This window comes from Saccoglossus kowalevskii, chromosome 13 (genome assembly GCF_978046115.1).
Source record: "Saccoglossus kowalevskii chromosome 13, keSacKowa6.1, whole genome shotgun sequence".
Classification (NCBI taxonomy): domain Eukaryota; kingdom Metazoa; phylum Hemichordata; class Enteropneusta; family Harrimaniidae; genus Saccoglossus; species Saccoglossus kowalevskii.
The window spans coordinates 31106356-31124804 of NC_140653.1; the positions used below are offsets into that span (position 1 = coordinate 31106356).

The 18449-nt window shown below is 33.1% G+C and overlaps 1 protein-coding gene across 1 annotated transcript in view; it reads right to left on the bottom strand.

Moving 5' to 3' along the window:
- LOC144357191 (uncharacterized) overlaps positions 1-18449 on the bottom strand; it is a 120234-nt gene that overhangs the window by 98820 nt on the left and 2965 nt on the right. Inside the window, exon 3 of the mRNA XM_085507210.1 lies at positions 17186-17376. Coding sequence (XP_085363336.1) covers positions 17186-17376 — 191 coding nt within the window. The remainder of the gene's footprint in view (positions 1-17185; positions 17377-18449) is intronic.

Below are 18449 nucleotides of genomic sequence, written 5' to 3' on the forward strand. Positions count from 1 at the left end.
TACTCATATGCTACATTATGTAAATAAGCTACTCACAGCGCACATTATGTAAATGAGCTGCTCATATCCTACATTATGTAAATAATCTACTCACAGCGCACATTATGTAAAAGGGCTACTCATATCCTACATTATGTAAAGAATCTACTCACAGCGCACATTATGTAAAAGGGCTACTTATATCCTACATTATGTAAATAATCTACTCACAGCGCACATTATGTAAATGAGCTACTCATATCCTACATTATGTAAATAATCTACTCACAGCGCACATTATGTAAAAGGGCTACTCATATCCTACATTATGTAAATAATCTACTCACAGCGCACATTATGTAAATGAGCTACTCACAGCGCACATTATGTAAATGAGCTACTCATATCCTACATTATATAAATAAGATACTCACAGCGCACATTATGTAAAAGGGCTACTTATATCCTACATTATGTAAATAATCTACTCACAGCGCACATTATGTAAAAGGAATACTCATATCCTACATTATGTAAATAATCTACTCACAGCGCACATTATGTAAATGAGTTACTCATATCCTACATTGTGTAAATAAGCTACTCACAGCGCACATTATGTAAACGGGCTACTCATATCCTACATTATGTAAATAATCTACTCACAGCGCACATTATGTGAATGAGCTACTCATATCCTATATTATGTAAATAAGCTACTCACAGCGCACATTATGTAAAAGGGCTACTCATATCCTACATTATGTAAATAATCTACTCACATCGCACATTATGTAAATGAGCTACTCATATCCTACATTATGTAAATAATCTACTCACAGCGCACATTATGTAAAAGGGCTACTCATATCCTACATTATGTAAATAATCTACTCACAGCGCACATTATGTAAAAGGGCTACTCATATCCTACATTATGTAAATGAGCTACTCATATCCTACATTATGTAAATAATCTACTCACAGCGCACATTATGTAATGTATGCACATCAGTCACCCACAACGAAAATGAGCTGCTCATATCCTACATTATGTAAATAAGATACTCACAGCGCACATTATGTAAATGAGTTACTCATATCCTACATTATGTAAATATGCTACTCATATGCTACATTATGTAAATAAGCTACTCACAGCGCACATTATGTAAATGAGCTGCTCATATCCTACATTATGTAAATAATCTACTCACAGCGCACATTATGTAGATGAGCTACTCATATCCTACATTATGTAAATAATCTACTCACAGCGCACATTATGTAAATGAGCTACTCACAGCGCACATTATGTAAATGAGCTACTCATATCCTACATTATATAAATAAGATACTCACAGCGCACATTATGTAAAAGGGCTACTTATATCCTACATTATGTAAATAATCTACTCACAGCGCACATTATGTAAATGAGCTACTCATATCCTACATCATGTAAATAAGATACTCACAGCGCACATTATGTAAATGAGCTATTCATATCCTACATTATGTAAATAAGATACTCACAGCGCACATTATGTAAAAGGAATACTCATATCCTACATTATGTAAATAATCTACTCGCAGCGCACATTATGTAAATGAGCTACTCATATCCTACATTATGTAAATAATCTACTCGCAGCGCACATTATGTAAAAGGGCTACTCATATCCTACATTATGTAAATAATCTACTCACAGCGCACATTATGTAAAAGAGCTACTCATATCCTACATTATGTAAATAAGATACTCACAGCACACATTATGTAAAAGGGCTACTCATATGCTATATTATGTAAATAATCTACTCACTGCGCACATTATGTAGATGAGCTACTCATATCCTACATTATGTAAATAAGCTACTCACAGCGCACATTATGTAAATGAGCTACTCATATGCTACATTATGTAAATAAGCTACTCACAGCGCACATTATGTAAATTAGCTACTCATATGCTACATTATGTAAATAAGCTACTCACAGTGCACATTATGTAAATGAGCTACTCACAAAGTATATTATGTAAATAAACTACTCATATCCTACATTATGTAAATGAGCTACTCATATGCTACATTATGTAAATAAGCTACTCACAGCGCACATTATGTAAAAGAGCTACTCATATCCTACATTATGTAAATAATCTACTCACAGCGCACATTATGTAAATGAGCTACTCATATCCTACATTATGTAAATAATCTACTCACATCGCACATTATGTAAATGAGCTACTCATATCCTACATCATGTAAATAATCTACTCACAGCGCACATTATGTAAAAGGCTACTCATATCCTACATTATGTAAATAATCTACTCACAGCGCACATTATGTGAATGAGCTACTCATATCCTACATTATGTAAATAATCTACTCACAGCGCACATTATGTAAAACGGCTACTCATATCCTACATTATGTAAATGAGCTACTCATATCCTACATTATGTAAATATGCTACTCATATGCTACATTATGTAAATAAGCTACTCACAGCGCACATTATGTAAATGAGCTGCTCATATCCTACATTATGTAAATAATATACTCACAGCGCACATTATGTAAATGAGCTACTCATATCCTACATTATGTAAATAATCTACTCACAGCGCACATTATGTAAAAGGGCTACTTATATCCTACATTATGTAAATAATCTACTCACAGCGCACATTATGTAAATGAGCTACTCATATCCTACATTATGTAAATAATCTACTCACAGCGCACATTATGTAAAAGGGCTACTCATATCCTACATTATGTAAATAATCTACTCACAGCGCACATTATGTAAATGAGCTACTCACAGCGCACATTATGTAAATGAGCTACTCATATCCTACATTATATAAATAAGATACTCACAGCGCACATTATGTAAAAGGGCTACTTATATCCTACATTATGTAAATAAGATACTCACAGCGCACATTATGTAAAAGGAATACTCATATCCTACATTATGTAAATAATCTACTCGCAGCGCACATTATGTAAATGAGCTACTCATATCCTACATTATGTAAATAATCTACTCGCAGCGCACATTATGTAAAAGGGCTACTCATATCCTACATTATGTAAATAATCTACTCACAGCGCACATTATGTAAAAGAGCTACTCATATCCTACATTATGTAAATAAGATACTCACAGCACACATTATGTAAAAGGGCTACTCATATCCTATATTATGTAAATAATCTACTCACAGCGCACATTATGTAGATGAGCTACTCATATCCTACATTATGTAAATAAGCTACTCACAGCGCACATTATGTAAATGAGCTACTCATATGCTACATTATGTAAATAAGCTACTCACAGCGCACATTATGTAAATTAGCTACTCATATGCTACATTATGTAAATAAGCTACTCACAGTGCACATTATGTAAATGAGCTACTCACAAAGTATATTATGTAAATAAACTACTCATATCCTACATTATGTAAATGAGCTACTCATATGCTACATTATGTAAATAAGCTACTCACAGCGCACATTATGTAAATGAGCTACTCATATCCTACATTATGTAAATAAGCTACTCACAGCGCACATTATGTAAAAGGGCTACTCATATCCTACATTATGTAAATAATCTACTCACAGCGCACATTATGTAAAAGAGCTACTCATATCCTACATTATGTAAATGAGCTACTCACAACATACATAATGTAAATAATCTACTCACACCGCACATTATGTAAATGAGCTACTCATATCCTACATTATGTAAATAAGATACTCATAGCGCACATTATGTAAATGAGCTACTCATATCCTACATTATGTAAATGAGCTACTCACAACATACATAATGTAAATAATCTACTCACACCGCACATTATGTAAATGAGCTACTCATATCCTACATTATGTAAATAAGATACTCATAGCGCACATTATGTAAATGAGCTACTCATATCCTACATTATGTAAATAAGATACTCGCAGCGCACATTATGTAAATGAGCTACTCATATCCTACATTATGTAAATAAGCTACTCACTAAGTATATTATGTAAATAAACTACTCATATCCTACATTATGTAAATGAGCTACTCATATCCTACATTATGTAAATAAGCTACTCACAGCGCACATTATGTAAAAGGGCTACTCATATCCTACATTATGTAAATAATCTACTAACAGCGCACATTATGTAAAAGAGCTACTCATATCCTACATTATGCAAATAAGCTACTCACAGTGCACATTATGTAAATGAGCTACTCAAAAAGTATATTATGTAAATAAACTACTCATATCCTACATTATGTAAATGAGCTACTCACAACATACATAATGTAAATAATCTATTCACACCGCACATTATGTAAATGAGCTACTCATATCCTACATTATGTAAATAAGATACTCATAGTGCACATTATGTAAAAGAGCTACTCATATCCTACATTATGTAAATGAGCTACTCACAACATACATAATGTAAATAATCTACTCACACCGCACATTATGTAAATGAGCTACTCATATCCTACATTATGTAAATAAGCTACTCACTAAGTATATTATGTAAATAAACTACTCATATCCTACATTATGTAAATGAGCTACTCATTTGCTACATTATGTAAATAAGCTACTCACAGCGCACATTATGTAAATGAGCTACTCATATCCTACATTATGTAAATAAGCTACTCACAGCGCACATTATGTAAAAGGGCTACTCATATCCTACATTATGTAAATAATCTACTCACAGCGCACATTATGTAAAAGAGCTACTCATATCCTACATTATGCAAATAAGCTACTCACAGTGCACATTATGTAAATGAGCTACTCAAAAAGTATATTATGTAAATAAACTACTCATATCCTACATTATGTAAATGAGCTACTCACAACATACATAATGTAAATAATCTACTCACACCGCACATTATGTAAATGAGCTACTCATATCCTACATTATGTAAATAAGATACTCATAGCGCACATTATGTAAAAGAGCTACTCATATCCTACATTATGTAAATGAGCTACTCACAACATACATAATGTAAATAATCTACTCACACCGCACATTATGTAAATAAGATACTCATAGCGCACATTATGTAAATGAGCTACTCATATCCTACATTATGTAAATAAGATACTCGCAGCGCACATTATGTAAATGAGCTACTCATATCCTACATTATGTAAATAAGCTACTCACTAAGTATATTATGTAAATAAACTACTCATATCCTACATTATGTAAATGAGCTACTCATATGCTACATTATGTAAATAAGCTACTCACAGCGCACATTATGTAAATGAGCTACTCATATCCTACATTATGTAAATAAGCTACTCACAGCGCACATTATGTAAAAGGGCTACTCATATCCTACATTATGTAAATAATCTACTCACAGCGCACATTATGTAAAAGAGCTACTCATATCCTACATTATGCAAATAAGCTACTCACAGTGCACATTATGTAAATGAGCTACTCAAAAAGTATATTATGTAAATAAACTACTCATATCCTACATTATGTAAATGAGCTACTCACAACATACATAATGTAAATAATCTACTCACACCGCACATTATGTAAATGAGCTACTCATATCCTACATTATGTAAATAAGATACTCATAGCGCACATTATGTAAATGAGCTACTCATATCCTACATTATGTAAATAAGATACTCGCAGCGCACATTATGTAAATGAGCTACTCATATCCTACATTATGTAAATAAGATACTCATATCCTACATTATGTAAATGAGCTACTCATATGCTACATTATGTAAATAAGCTACTCACAGCGCACATTATGTAAATGAGCTACTCATATCCTACATTATGTAAATAAGCTACTCACAGCGCACATTATGTAAGAGGGCTACTCATATCCTACATTATGTAAATAATCTACTCACAGCGCACATTATGTAAAAGAGCTACTCATATCCTATATTATGTAAATAATCTACTCACAGCGCACATTATGTAAATGAGCTACTCACAGCGCACATTATGTAAATGAGCTACTCATATCCTACATTATATAAATAAGATAATCACAGCGCGCATTATGTAAATGAGCTACTCATATCCTACATTATGTAAATAAGCTACTCACAGCACACATTATGTAAAAGAGCTATTCATATGCTACATTATGTAAATAAGCTACTCACAGCGCACATTATGTAAAAGGGCTACTCAAATCCTACATTATGTAAATAATCTACTCACAGCGCACATTATGTAAAAGGCTACTCATATCCTACATTATGTAAATAAGCTACTCACAGCGCACATTATTGAAATGAGCTACTCATATGCTACATTATGTAAATAAGCTACTCACAGCGCACATTATGTAAATGAGCTACTCATATGCTACATTATGTAAATAAGCTACTCACAGTGCACATTATGTAAATGAGCTACTCACAAAGTATATTATGTAAATTAACTACTCATATCCTACATTATGTAAATGAGCTACTCATATGCTACATTATGTAAATAAGCTACTCACAGCGCACATTATGTAAAAGACTAGTCATATCCTATATTATGTAAATAATCTACTCACATCGCACATTATGTAAATGAGCTACTCATATCCTACATCATGTAAATAATCTACTCACAGCGCACATTATGTAAAAGGCTACTCATATCCTACATTATGTAAATAATCTACTCACAGCGCACATTATGTGAATGAGCTACTCATATCCTACATTATGTAAATAATCTACTCACAGCGCACATTATGTAAAAGGGCTACTCATATCCTACATTATGTAAATGAGCTACTCATATCCTACATTATGTAAATAATCTACTCACAACGCACATTATGTAATGTATGCACATCAGTCACCCACAACGAAAATGAGCTGCTCATATCCTACATTATGTAAATAAGATACTCACAGCGCACATTATGTAAATGAGTTACTCATATCCTATATTATGTAAATAATCTACTCACATCGCACATTATGTAAATATGCTACTCATATGCTACATTATGTAAATAAGCTACTCACAGCGCACATTATGTAAATGAGCTGCTCATATCCTACATTATGTAAATAATCTACTCACAGCGCACATTATGTAAATGAGCTACTCATATCCTACATTATGTAAATAATCTACTCACAGCGCACATTATGTAAAAGGGCTACTTATATCCTACATTATAAAAATAATCTACTCACAGCGCACATTATGTAAATGAGCTACTCACAGCGCACATTATGTAAATGAGCTACTCATATCCTACATTATATAAATAAGATACTCACAGCGCACATTATGTAAAAGGGCTACTTATATCCTACATTATGTAAATAATCTACTCACAGCGCACATTATGTAAATGAGCTACTCATATCCTACATCATGTAAATAAGATACTCACAGCGCACATTATGTAAATGAGCTATTCATATCCTACATTATGTAAATAAGATACTCACAGCGCACATTATGTAAAAGGAATACTCATATCCTACATTATGTAAATAATCTACTCGCAGCGCACATCATGTAAATGAGCTACTCATATCCTACATTATGTAAATAAGATACTCGCAGCGCACATTATGTAAATAAGCTACTCACAGTGCACATTATGTAAATGAGCTACTCACAAAGTATATTATGTAAATAAACTACTCATATCCTACATTATGTAAATGAGCTACTCATATGCTACATTATGTAAATAAGCTACTCACAGCGCACATTATGTAAATGAGCTACTCATATCCTACATTATGTAAATAAGCTACTCACAGCGCACATTATGTAAAAGGGCTACTCATATCCTACATTATGTAAATAATCTACTCACAGCGCACATTATGTAAAAGAGCTACTCATATCCTACATTATGTAAATGAGCTACTCACAACATACATAATGTAAATAATCTACTCACACCGCACATTATGTAAATGAGCTACTCATATCCTACATTATGTAAATAAGATACTCATAGCGCACATTATGTAAATGAGCTACTCATATCCTACATTATGTAAATAAGATACTCGCAGCGCACATTATGTAAATGAGCTACTCATATCCTACATTATGTAAATAAGCTACTCACTAAGTATATTATGTAAATAAACTACTCATATCCTACATTATGTAAATGAGCTACTCATATGCTACATTATGTAAATAAGCTACTCACAGCGCACATTATGTAAATGAGCTACTCATATCCTACATTATGTAAATAAGCTACTCACAGCGCACATTATGTAAAAGGGCTACTCATATCCTACATTATGTAAATAATCTACTCACAGCGCACATTATGTAAAAGAGCTACTCATATCCTACATTATGCAAATAAGCTACTCACAGTGCACATTATGTAAATGAGCTACTCAAAAAGTATATTATGTAAATAAACTACTCATATCCTACATTATGTAAATGAGCTACTCACAACATACATAATGTAAATAATCTACTCACACCGCACATTATGTAAATGAGCTACTCATATCCTACATTATGTAAATAAGATACTCATAGCGCACATTATGTAAATGAGCTACTCATATCCTACATTATGTAAATAAGATACTCGCAGCGCACATTATGTAAATGAGCTACTCATATCCTACATTATGTAAATAAGCTACTCACAAAGTATATTATGTAAATAAACTACTCATATCCTACATTATGTAAATGAGCTACTCATATGCTACATTATGTAAATAAGCTACTCACAGCGCACATTATGTAAATGAGCTACTCATATCCTACATTATGTAAATAAGCTACTCACAGCGCACATTATGTAAAAGGGCTACTCATATCCTACATTATGTAAATAATCTACTCACAGCGCACATTATGTAAAAGAGCTACTCATATCCTACATTATGTAAATAATCTACTCACAGCGCACATTATGTAAATGAGCTACTCACAGCGCACATTATGTAAATGAGCTACTCATATCCTACATTATATAAATAAGATAATCACAGCGCGCATTATGTAAATGAGCTACTCATATCCTACATTATGTAAATAAGCTACTCACAGCACACATTATGTAAAAGAGCTATTCATATGCTACATTATGTAAATAAGCTACTCACAGCGCACATTATGTAAAAGGGCTACTCAAATCCTACATTATGTAAATAATCTACTCACAGCGCACATTATGTAAAAGGCTACTCATATCCTACATTATGTAAATAAGCTACTCACAGCGCACATTATTGAAATGAGCTACTCATATGCTACATTATGTAAATAAGCTACTCACAGCGCACATTATGTAAATGAGCTACTCATATGCTACATTATGTAAATAAGCTACTCACAGTGCACATTATGTAAATGAGCTACTCACAAAGTATATTATGTAAATAAACTACTCATATCCTACATTATGTAAATGAGCTACTCATATGCTACATTATGTAAATAAGCTACTCACAGCGCACATTATGTAAATGAGCTACTCATATCCTACATTATGCAAATAAGCTACTCACAGTGCACATTATGTAAATGAGCTATTCATATCCTACATTATGTAAATAAGATACTCACAGCGCACATTATGTAAAAGGAATACTCATATCCTACATTATGTAAATAATCTACTCACAGCGCACATTATGTAAATGAGCTACTCATATCCTACGTTATGTAAATAATCTACTCACAGCGCACATTATGTAAAAAAGCTACTCATATCCTACATTATGCAAATAAGCTACTCACAGTGCACATTATGTAAATGAGCTACTCATATGCTACATTATGTAAATAAGCTACTCACAGCGCACATTATGTAAAAGGCTACTCATATCCTACATTATGTAAATAATCTACTCACAGCGCACATTATGTAAATGAGCTACTCATATCCTACATTATGTAAATAAGCTACTCACAGCGCACATTATGTAAAAGGCCTACTCATATCCTGCATTATGTAAATAATCTACTCACAGCGCACATTATGTAAAAGAGCTACTCATATCCTACATTATGTAAATAATCTACTCACAGCGCACATTATGTAAATGAGCTACTCACAGCGCACATTATGCAAAAGGGCTACTCATATCCTACATTATGTAAATAATCTACTCACAGCGCACATTATGTATAAGGGCTACTCATATCCTACATTATGTAAATAAGCTACTCACAGCGCACATTATGTAAAAGGGCTACTTATATCCTACATTATGTAAATAATCTACTCACAGTGCACATTATGTAAATGAGCTACTCACAACATACATTATGTAAATAATCTACTCACAGCACACATTATGTAAAAGGCTACTCATATCCTACATTATGTAAATAATCTACTCACAGCGCACATTATGTAAATGAGCTACTCATATCCTACATTATGTAAATAAGCTACTCACAGCGCACATTATGTAAATGAGCTACTCATATGCTACATTATGTAAATAATCTACTCACAGCGCACATTATGTAAATGAGCTACTCATATGCTACATTATGTAAATAAGCTACTCACAGCGCACATTATGTAAAAGGGCTACTCATATCCTACATTATGCAAATAAGCTACTCACAGTGCACATTATGTAAATGAGCTACTCAAAAAGTATATTATGTAAATAAACTACTCATATCCTACATTATGTAAATGAGCTACTCACAACATACATAATGTAAATAATCTACTCACACCGCACATTATGTAAATGAGCTACTCATATCCTACATTATGTAAATAAGATACTCATAGCGCACATTATGTAAAAGAGCTACTCATATCCTACATTATGTAAATGAGCTACTCACAACATACATAATGTAAATAATCTACTCACACCGCACATTATGTAAATAAGATACTCATAGCGCACATTATGTAAATGAGCTACTCATATCCTACATTATGTAAATAAGATACTCGCAGCGCACATTATGTAAATGAGCTACTCATATCCTACATTATGTAAATAAGCTACTCACTAAGTATATTATGTAAATAAACTACTCATATCCTACATTATGTAAATGAGCTACTCATATGCTACATTATGTAAATAAGCTACTCACAGCGCACATTATGTAAATGAGCTACTCATATCCTACATTATGTAAATAAGCTACTCACAGCGCACATTATGTAAAAGGGCTACTCATATCCTACATTATGTAAATAATCTACTCACAGCGCACATTATGTAAAAGAGCTACTCATATCCTACATTATGCAAATAAGCTACTCACAGTGCACATTATGTAAATGAGCTACTCAAAAAGTATATTATGTAAATAAACTACTCATATCCTACATTATGTAAATGAGCTACTCACAACATACATAATGTAAATAATCTACTCACACCGCACATTATGTAAATGAGCTACTCATATCCTACATTATGTAAATAAGATACTCATAGCGCACATTATGTAAATGAGCTACTCATATCCTACATTATGTAAATAAGATACTCGCAGCGCACATTATGTAAATGAGCTACTCATATCCTACATTATGTAAATAAGATACTCATATCCTACATTATGTAAATGAGCTACTCATATGCTACATTATGTAAATAAGCTACTCACAGCGCACATTATGTAAATGAGCTACTCATATCCTACATTATGTAAATAAGCTACTCACAGCGCACATTATGTAAGAGGGCTACTCATATCCTACATTATGTAAATAATCTACTCACAGCGCACATTATGTAAAAGAGCTACTCATATCCTATATTATGTAAATAATCTACTCACAGCGCACATTATGTAAATGAGCTACTCACAGCGCACATTATGTAAATGAGCTACTCATATCCTACATTATATAAATAAGATAATCACAGCGCGCATTATGTAAATGAGCTACTCATATCCTACATTATGTAAATAAGCTACTCACAGCACACATTATGTAAAAGAGCTATTCATATGCTACATTATGTAAATAAGCTACTCACAGCGCACATTATGTAAAAGGGCTACTCAAATCCTACATTATGTAAATAATCTACTCACAGCGCACATTATGTAAAAGGCTACTCATATCCTACATTATGTAAATAAGCTACTCACAGCGCACATTATTGAAATGAGCTACTCATATGCTACATTATGTAAATAAGCTACTCACAGCGCACATTATGTAAATGAGCTACTCATATGCTACATTATGTAAATAAGCTACTCACAGTGCACATTATGTAAATGAGCTACTCACAAAGTATATTATGTAAATTAACTACTCATATCCTACATTATGTAAATGAGCTACTCATATGCTACATTATGTAAATAAGCTACTCACAGCGCACATTATGTAAAAGACTAGTCATATCCTATATTATGTAAATAATCTACTCACATCGCACATTATGTAAATGAGCTACTCATATCCTACATCATGTAAATAATCTACTCACAGCGCACATTATGTAAAAGGCTACTCATATCCTACATTATGTAAATAATCTACTCACAGCGCACATTATGTGAATGAGCTACTCATATCCTACATTATGTAAATAATCTACTCACAGCGCACATTATGTAAAAGGGCTACTCATATCCTACATTATGTAAATGAGCTACTCATATCCTACATTATGTAAATAATCTACTCACAACGCACATTATGTAATGTATGCACATCAGTCACCCACAACGAAAATGAGCTGCTCATATCCTACATTATGTAAATAAGATACTCACAGCGCACATTATGTAAATGAGTTACTCATATCCTATATTATGTAAATAATCTACTCACATCGCACATTATGTAAATATGCTACTCATATGCTACATTATGTAAATAAGCTACTCACAGCGCACATTATGTAAATGAGCTGCTCATATCCTACATTATGTAAATAATCTACTCACAGCGCACATTATGTAAATGAGCTACTCATATCCTACATTATGTAAATAATCTACTCACAGCGCACATTATGTAAAAGGGCTACTTATATCCTACATTATAAAAATAATCTACTCACAGCGCACATTATGTAAATGAGCTACTCACAGCGCACATTATGTAAATGAGCTACTCATATCCTACATTATATAAATAAGATACTCACAGCGCACATTATGTAAAAGGAATACTCATATCCTACATTATGTAAATAATCTACTCGCAGCGCACATTATGTAAATGAGCTACTCATATCCTACATTATGTAAATAAGATACTCGCAGCGCACATTATGTAAATGAGCTACTCATATCCTACATTATGTAAATAAGATACTCATATCATACATTATGTAAATGAGCTACTCATATGCTACATTATGTAAATAAGCTACTCACAGCGCACATAATGTAAAAGAGCTACTCATATCCTACATTATGTAAATAAGATACTCACAGCACACATTATGTAAAAGGGCTACTCATATCCTATATTATGTAAATAATCTACTCACAGCGCACATTATGTAGATGAGCTACTCATATCCTACATTATGTAAATAAGCTACTCACAGCGCACATTATGTAAATGAGCTACTCATATGCTACATTATGTAAATAAGCTACTCACAGCGCACATTATGTAAATTAGCTACTCATATGCTACATTATGTAAATAAGCTACTCACAGTGCACATTATGTAAATGAGCTACTCACAAAGTATATTATGTAAATAAACTACTCATATCCTACATTATGTAAATGAGCTACTCATATGCTACATTATGTAAATAAGCTACTCACAGCGCACATTATGTAAATGAGCTACTCATATCCTACATTATGTAAATAAGCTACTCACAGCGCACATTATGTAAAAGGGCTACTCATATCCTACATTATGTAAATAATCTACTCACAGCGCACATTATGTAAAAGAGCTACTCATATCCTACATTATGTAAATGAGCTACTCACAACATACATAATGTAAATAATCTACTCACACCGCACATTATGTAAATGAGCTACTCATATCCTACATTATGTAAATAAGATACTCATAGCGCACATTATGTAAATGAGCTACTCATATCCTACATTATGTAAATAAGATACTCGCAGCGCACATTATGTAAATGAGCTACTCATATCCTACATTATGTAAATAAGCTACTCACTAAGTATATTATGTAAATAAACTACTCATATCCTACATTATGTAAATGAGCTACTCATATGCTACATTATGTAAATAAGCTACTCACAGCGCACATTATGTAAATGAGCTACTCATATCCTACATTATGTAAATAAGCTACTCACAGCGCACATTATGTAAAAGGGCTACTCATATCCTACATTATGTAAATAATCTACTCACAGCGCACATTATGTAAAAGAGCTACTCATATCCTACATTATGCAAATAAGCTACTCACAGTGCACATTATGTAAATGAGCTACTCAAAAAGTATATTATGTAAATAAACTACTCATATCCTACATTATGTAAATGAGCTACTCACAACATACATAATGTAAATAATCTACTCACACCGCACATTATGTAAATGAGCTACTCATATCCTACATTATGTAAATAAGATACTCATAGCGCACATTATGTAAATGAGCTACTCATATCCTACATTATGTAAATAAGATACTCGCAGCGCACATTATGTAAATGAGCTACTCATATCCTACATTATGTAAATAAGCTACTCACAAAGTATATTATGTAAATAAACTACTCATATCCTACATTATGTAAATGAGCTACTCATATGCTACATTATGTAAATAAGCTACTCACAGCGCACATTATGTAAATGAGCTACTCATATCCTACATTATGTAAATAAGCTACTCACAGCGCACATTATGTAAAAGGGCTACTCATATCCTACATTATGTAAATAATCTACTCACAGCGCACATTATGTAAAAGAGCTACTCATATCCTACATTATGTAAATAATCTACTCACAGCGCACATTATGTAAATGAGCTACTCACAGCGCACATTATGTAAATGAGCTACTCATATCCTACATTATATAAATAAGATAATCACAGCGCGCATTATGTAAATGAGCTACTCATATCCTACATTATGTAAATAAGCTACTCACAGCACACATTATGTAAAAGAGCTATTCATATGCTACATTATGTAAATAAGCTACTCACAGCGCACATTATGTAAAAGGGCTACTCAAATCCTACATTATGTAAATAATCTACTCACAGCGCACATTATGTAAAAGGCTACTCATATCCTACATTATGTAAATAAGCTACTCACAGCGCACATTATTGAAATGAGCTACTCATATGCTACATTATGTAAATAAGCTACTCACAGCGCACATTATGTAAATGAGCTACTCATATGCTACATTATGTAAATAAGCTACTCACAGTGCACATTATGTAAATGAGCTACTCACAAAGTATATTATGTAAATAAACTACTCATATCCTACATTATGTAAATGAGCTACTCATATGCTACATTATGTAAATAAGCTACTCACAGCGCACATTATGTAAATGAGCTACTCATATCCTACATTATGCAAATAAGCTACTCACAGTGCACATTATGTAAATGAGCTATTCATATCCTACATTATGTAAATAAGATACTCACAGCGCACATTATGTAAAAGGAATACTCATATCCTACATTATGTAAATAATCTACTCACAGCGCACATTATGTAAATGAGCTACTCATATCCTACGTTATGTAAATAATCTACTCACAGCGCACATTATGTAAAAAAGCTACTCATATCCTACATTATGCAAATAAGCTACTCACAGTGCACATTATGTAAATGAGCTACTCATATGCTACATTATGTAAATAAGCTACTCACAGCGCACATTATGTAAAAGGCTACTCATATCCTACATTATGTAAATAATCTACTCACAGCGCACATTATGTAAATGAGCTACTCATATCCTACATTATGTAAATAAGCTACTCACAGCGCACATTATGTAAAAGGCCTACTCATATCCTGCATTATGTAAATAATCTACTCACAGCGCACATTATGTAAAAGAGCTACTCATATCCTACATTATGTAAATAATCTACTCACAGCGCACATTATGTAAATGAGCTACTCACAGCGCACATTATGCAAAAGGGCTACTCATATCCTACATTATGTAAATAATCTACTCACAGCGCACATTATGTATAAGGGCTACTCATATCCTACATTATGTAAATAAGCTACTCACAGCGCACATTATGTAAAAGGGCTACTTATATCCTACATTATGTAAATAATCTACTCACAGTGCACATTATGTAAATGAGCTACTCACAACATACATTATGTAAATAATCTACTCACAGCACACATTATGTAAAAGGCTACTCATATCCTACATTATGTAAATAATCTACTCACAGCGCACATTATGTAAATGAGCTACTCATATCCTACATTATGTAAATAAGCTACTCACAGCGCACATTATGTAAATGAGCTACTCATATGCTACATTATGTAAATAATCTACTCACAGCGCACATTATGTAAATGAGCTACTCATATCCTACATTATGTAAATAAGCTACTCACAGCGCACATTATGTAAATGAGCTACTCATATCCTACATTATGTAAAAGGCTACTCATATCCTACATTATGTAAATAAGTTACTCACAGAGCACATTATGTAAATGAGCTACTCATAACGCACATTACGAATGGGCTACTCAAGCTTCTCACAAAACAAAATATGTGCATGGGCCACTCACTCACAATTAAAGTACATTATGTAAATGAGCTACTCATAACGTACATTATGTGAATGAGCTACTCATAATGCACACTATGTAAATGAGTTACTCATAAAGGACATTATGTAAATGAGCAACTCATAAGTACATCATGTAAATGAGCTACTCATAACGTACATTATATAAATGAGCTACTCACAAATCAATTTATGAGTGCACTTAAAGTACATGAGCTACTCACACCTCACATTATGTAAATGAGCTACTCGCGACGTACATTATGTAAATGAGCTACTCACAAAGCAAACTATTAAAATGAGCAACTATGTATATGCATACTATGGAGTGACCATACTGCTATATAATTTTGATATGTTGTGTTGTGTTGAATTATTGCAAATGAGATACTCACAAAGCATTGTCCTTCGCATAGAATTATCTCGATGCCGGTATCAGTTGCGTTTGGGCTATTAGAACAAGTACCAATGTCATCAACGTATGATTCACAGGAAATGCATTTTATGGGACCACGTTCCGTCGGTGCTGGGGCTTCTGTCACCAGTCTTTCCGTCGCCTGTCTTTCCGTCGTCATGCCAACTGCGACTATAACAAGAAAGTGGTATATGTAGAAACAGTTGTGACAATTGATGAAAATCGATTTTCGGGTATAACACTGATTATGACGATTAGTCACATCAAAAGCTATCAGTATGTTTTGATTCCTAGGTAATGTGTTACTGTTATCCTTACTGTATGGGTACGATAGTCGATTAAGCCCAAAATGTTTCTGATAAATTTGGCAAAATCGATTAACATCCTTGTTTTGTTATTATTATTATTTTGAAGTTGTCATTAAAATTATTATATTGATTTTCCATGATTGAGTTTTCACTGACATGTATATTGTGTCATTACGTCATTGAAACACATATGTTTGGGTCATCGATAAAACAACATGTCATAATCGTCTAAAATGTGTGTTATTAGGATTAATCCATTATTTAAGCGGGTGGTTTAGACATTTCGGAGCAGCTTGTTTTTTTTCCTTTAAGATTGTGTCTGTTTCAAGATTATACTTCCTCTTATTGATTTGTTTTTGTTTTTAATAATGTACCCTAGCCTATCTATCTAAACATAAGTAATGGTTCGCTTCTAACCTTTGCCCTTTTTGCTACCGTCATCTTGCGTTACATCAAGCCTGTTTACTTTACCACTGATGGCACTTATGTAGTTTACTGGTTTTGATGAAATAAACACAGCAAAAGAGAAGAAAAAACGATCTCAGTAACTGGTGTGTAGCAAAGCCACTACGTCGAGGTGATACGAGTTGCATTTTTTGTTGATTAATTTAAATTTTTGAAATAATATATAATACTGAACAAAAGTATCAAATGGTATCAAATGGCGTAAAATCATAAACCTTAGAGAGGTGACCCGACATACGCCATGAAACACGACGTAGGCCATGGTAGACGACGTAGGCCATGGGACCCGACATAGCCTGCCTCTCACGTGACTTATCTTCACAAATTAAAAATATCAATATATGTTTTGTAAACCGAAATTAACGAAGGCGTATCAACGACCGTCGGAGTATCTGTCCGCACAAGGTTTTAAAGGGCGGTGCTCATAATCGTGATTTCCATTAGAAGAGCGCATTGAATTGTGGGAAAATC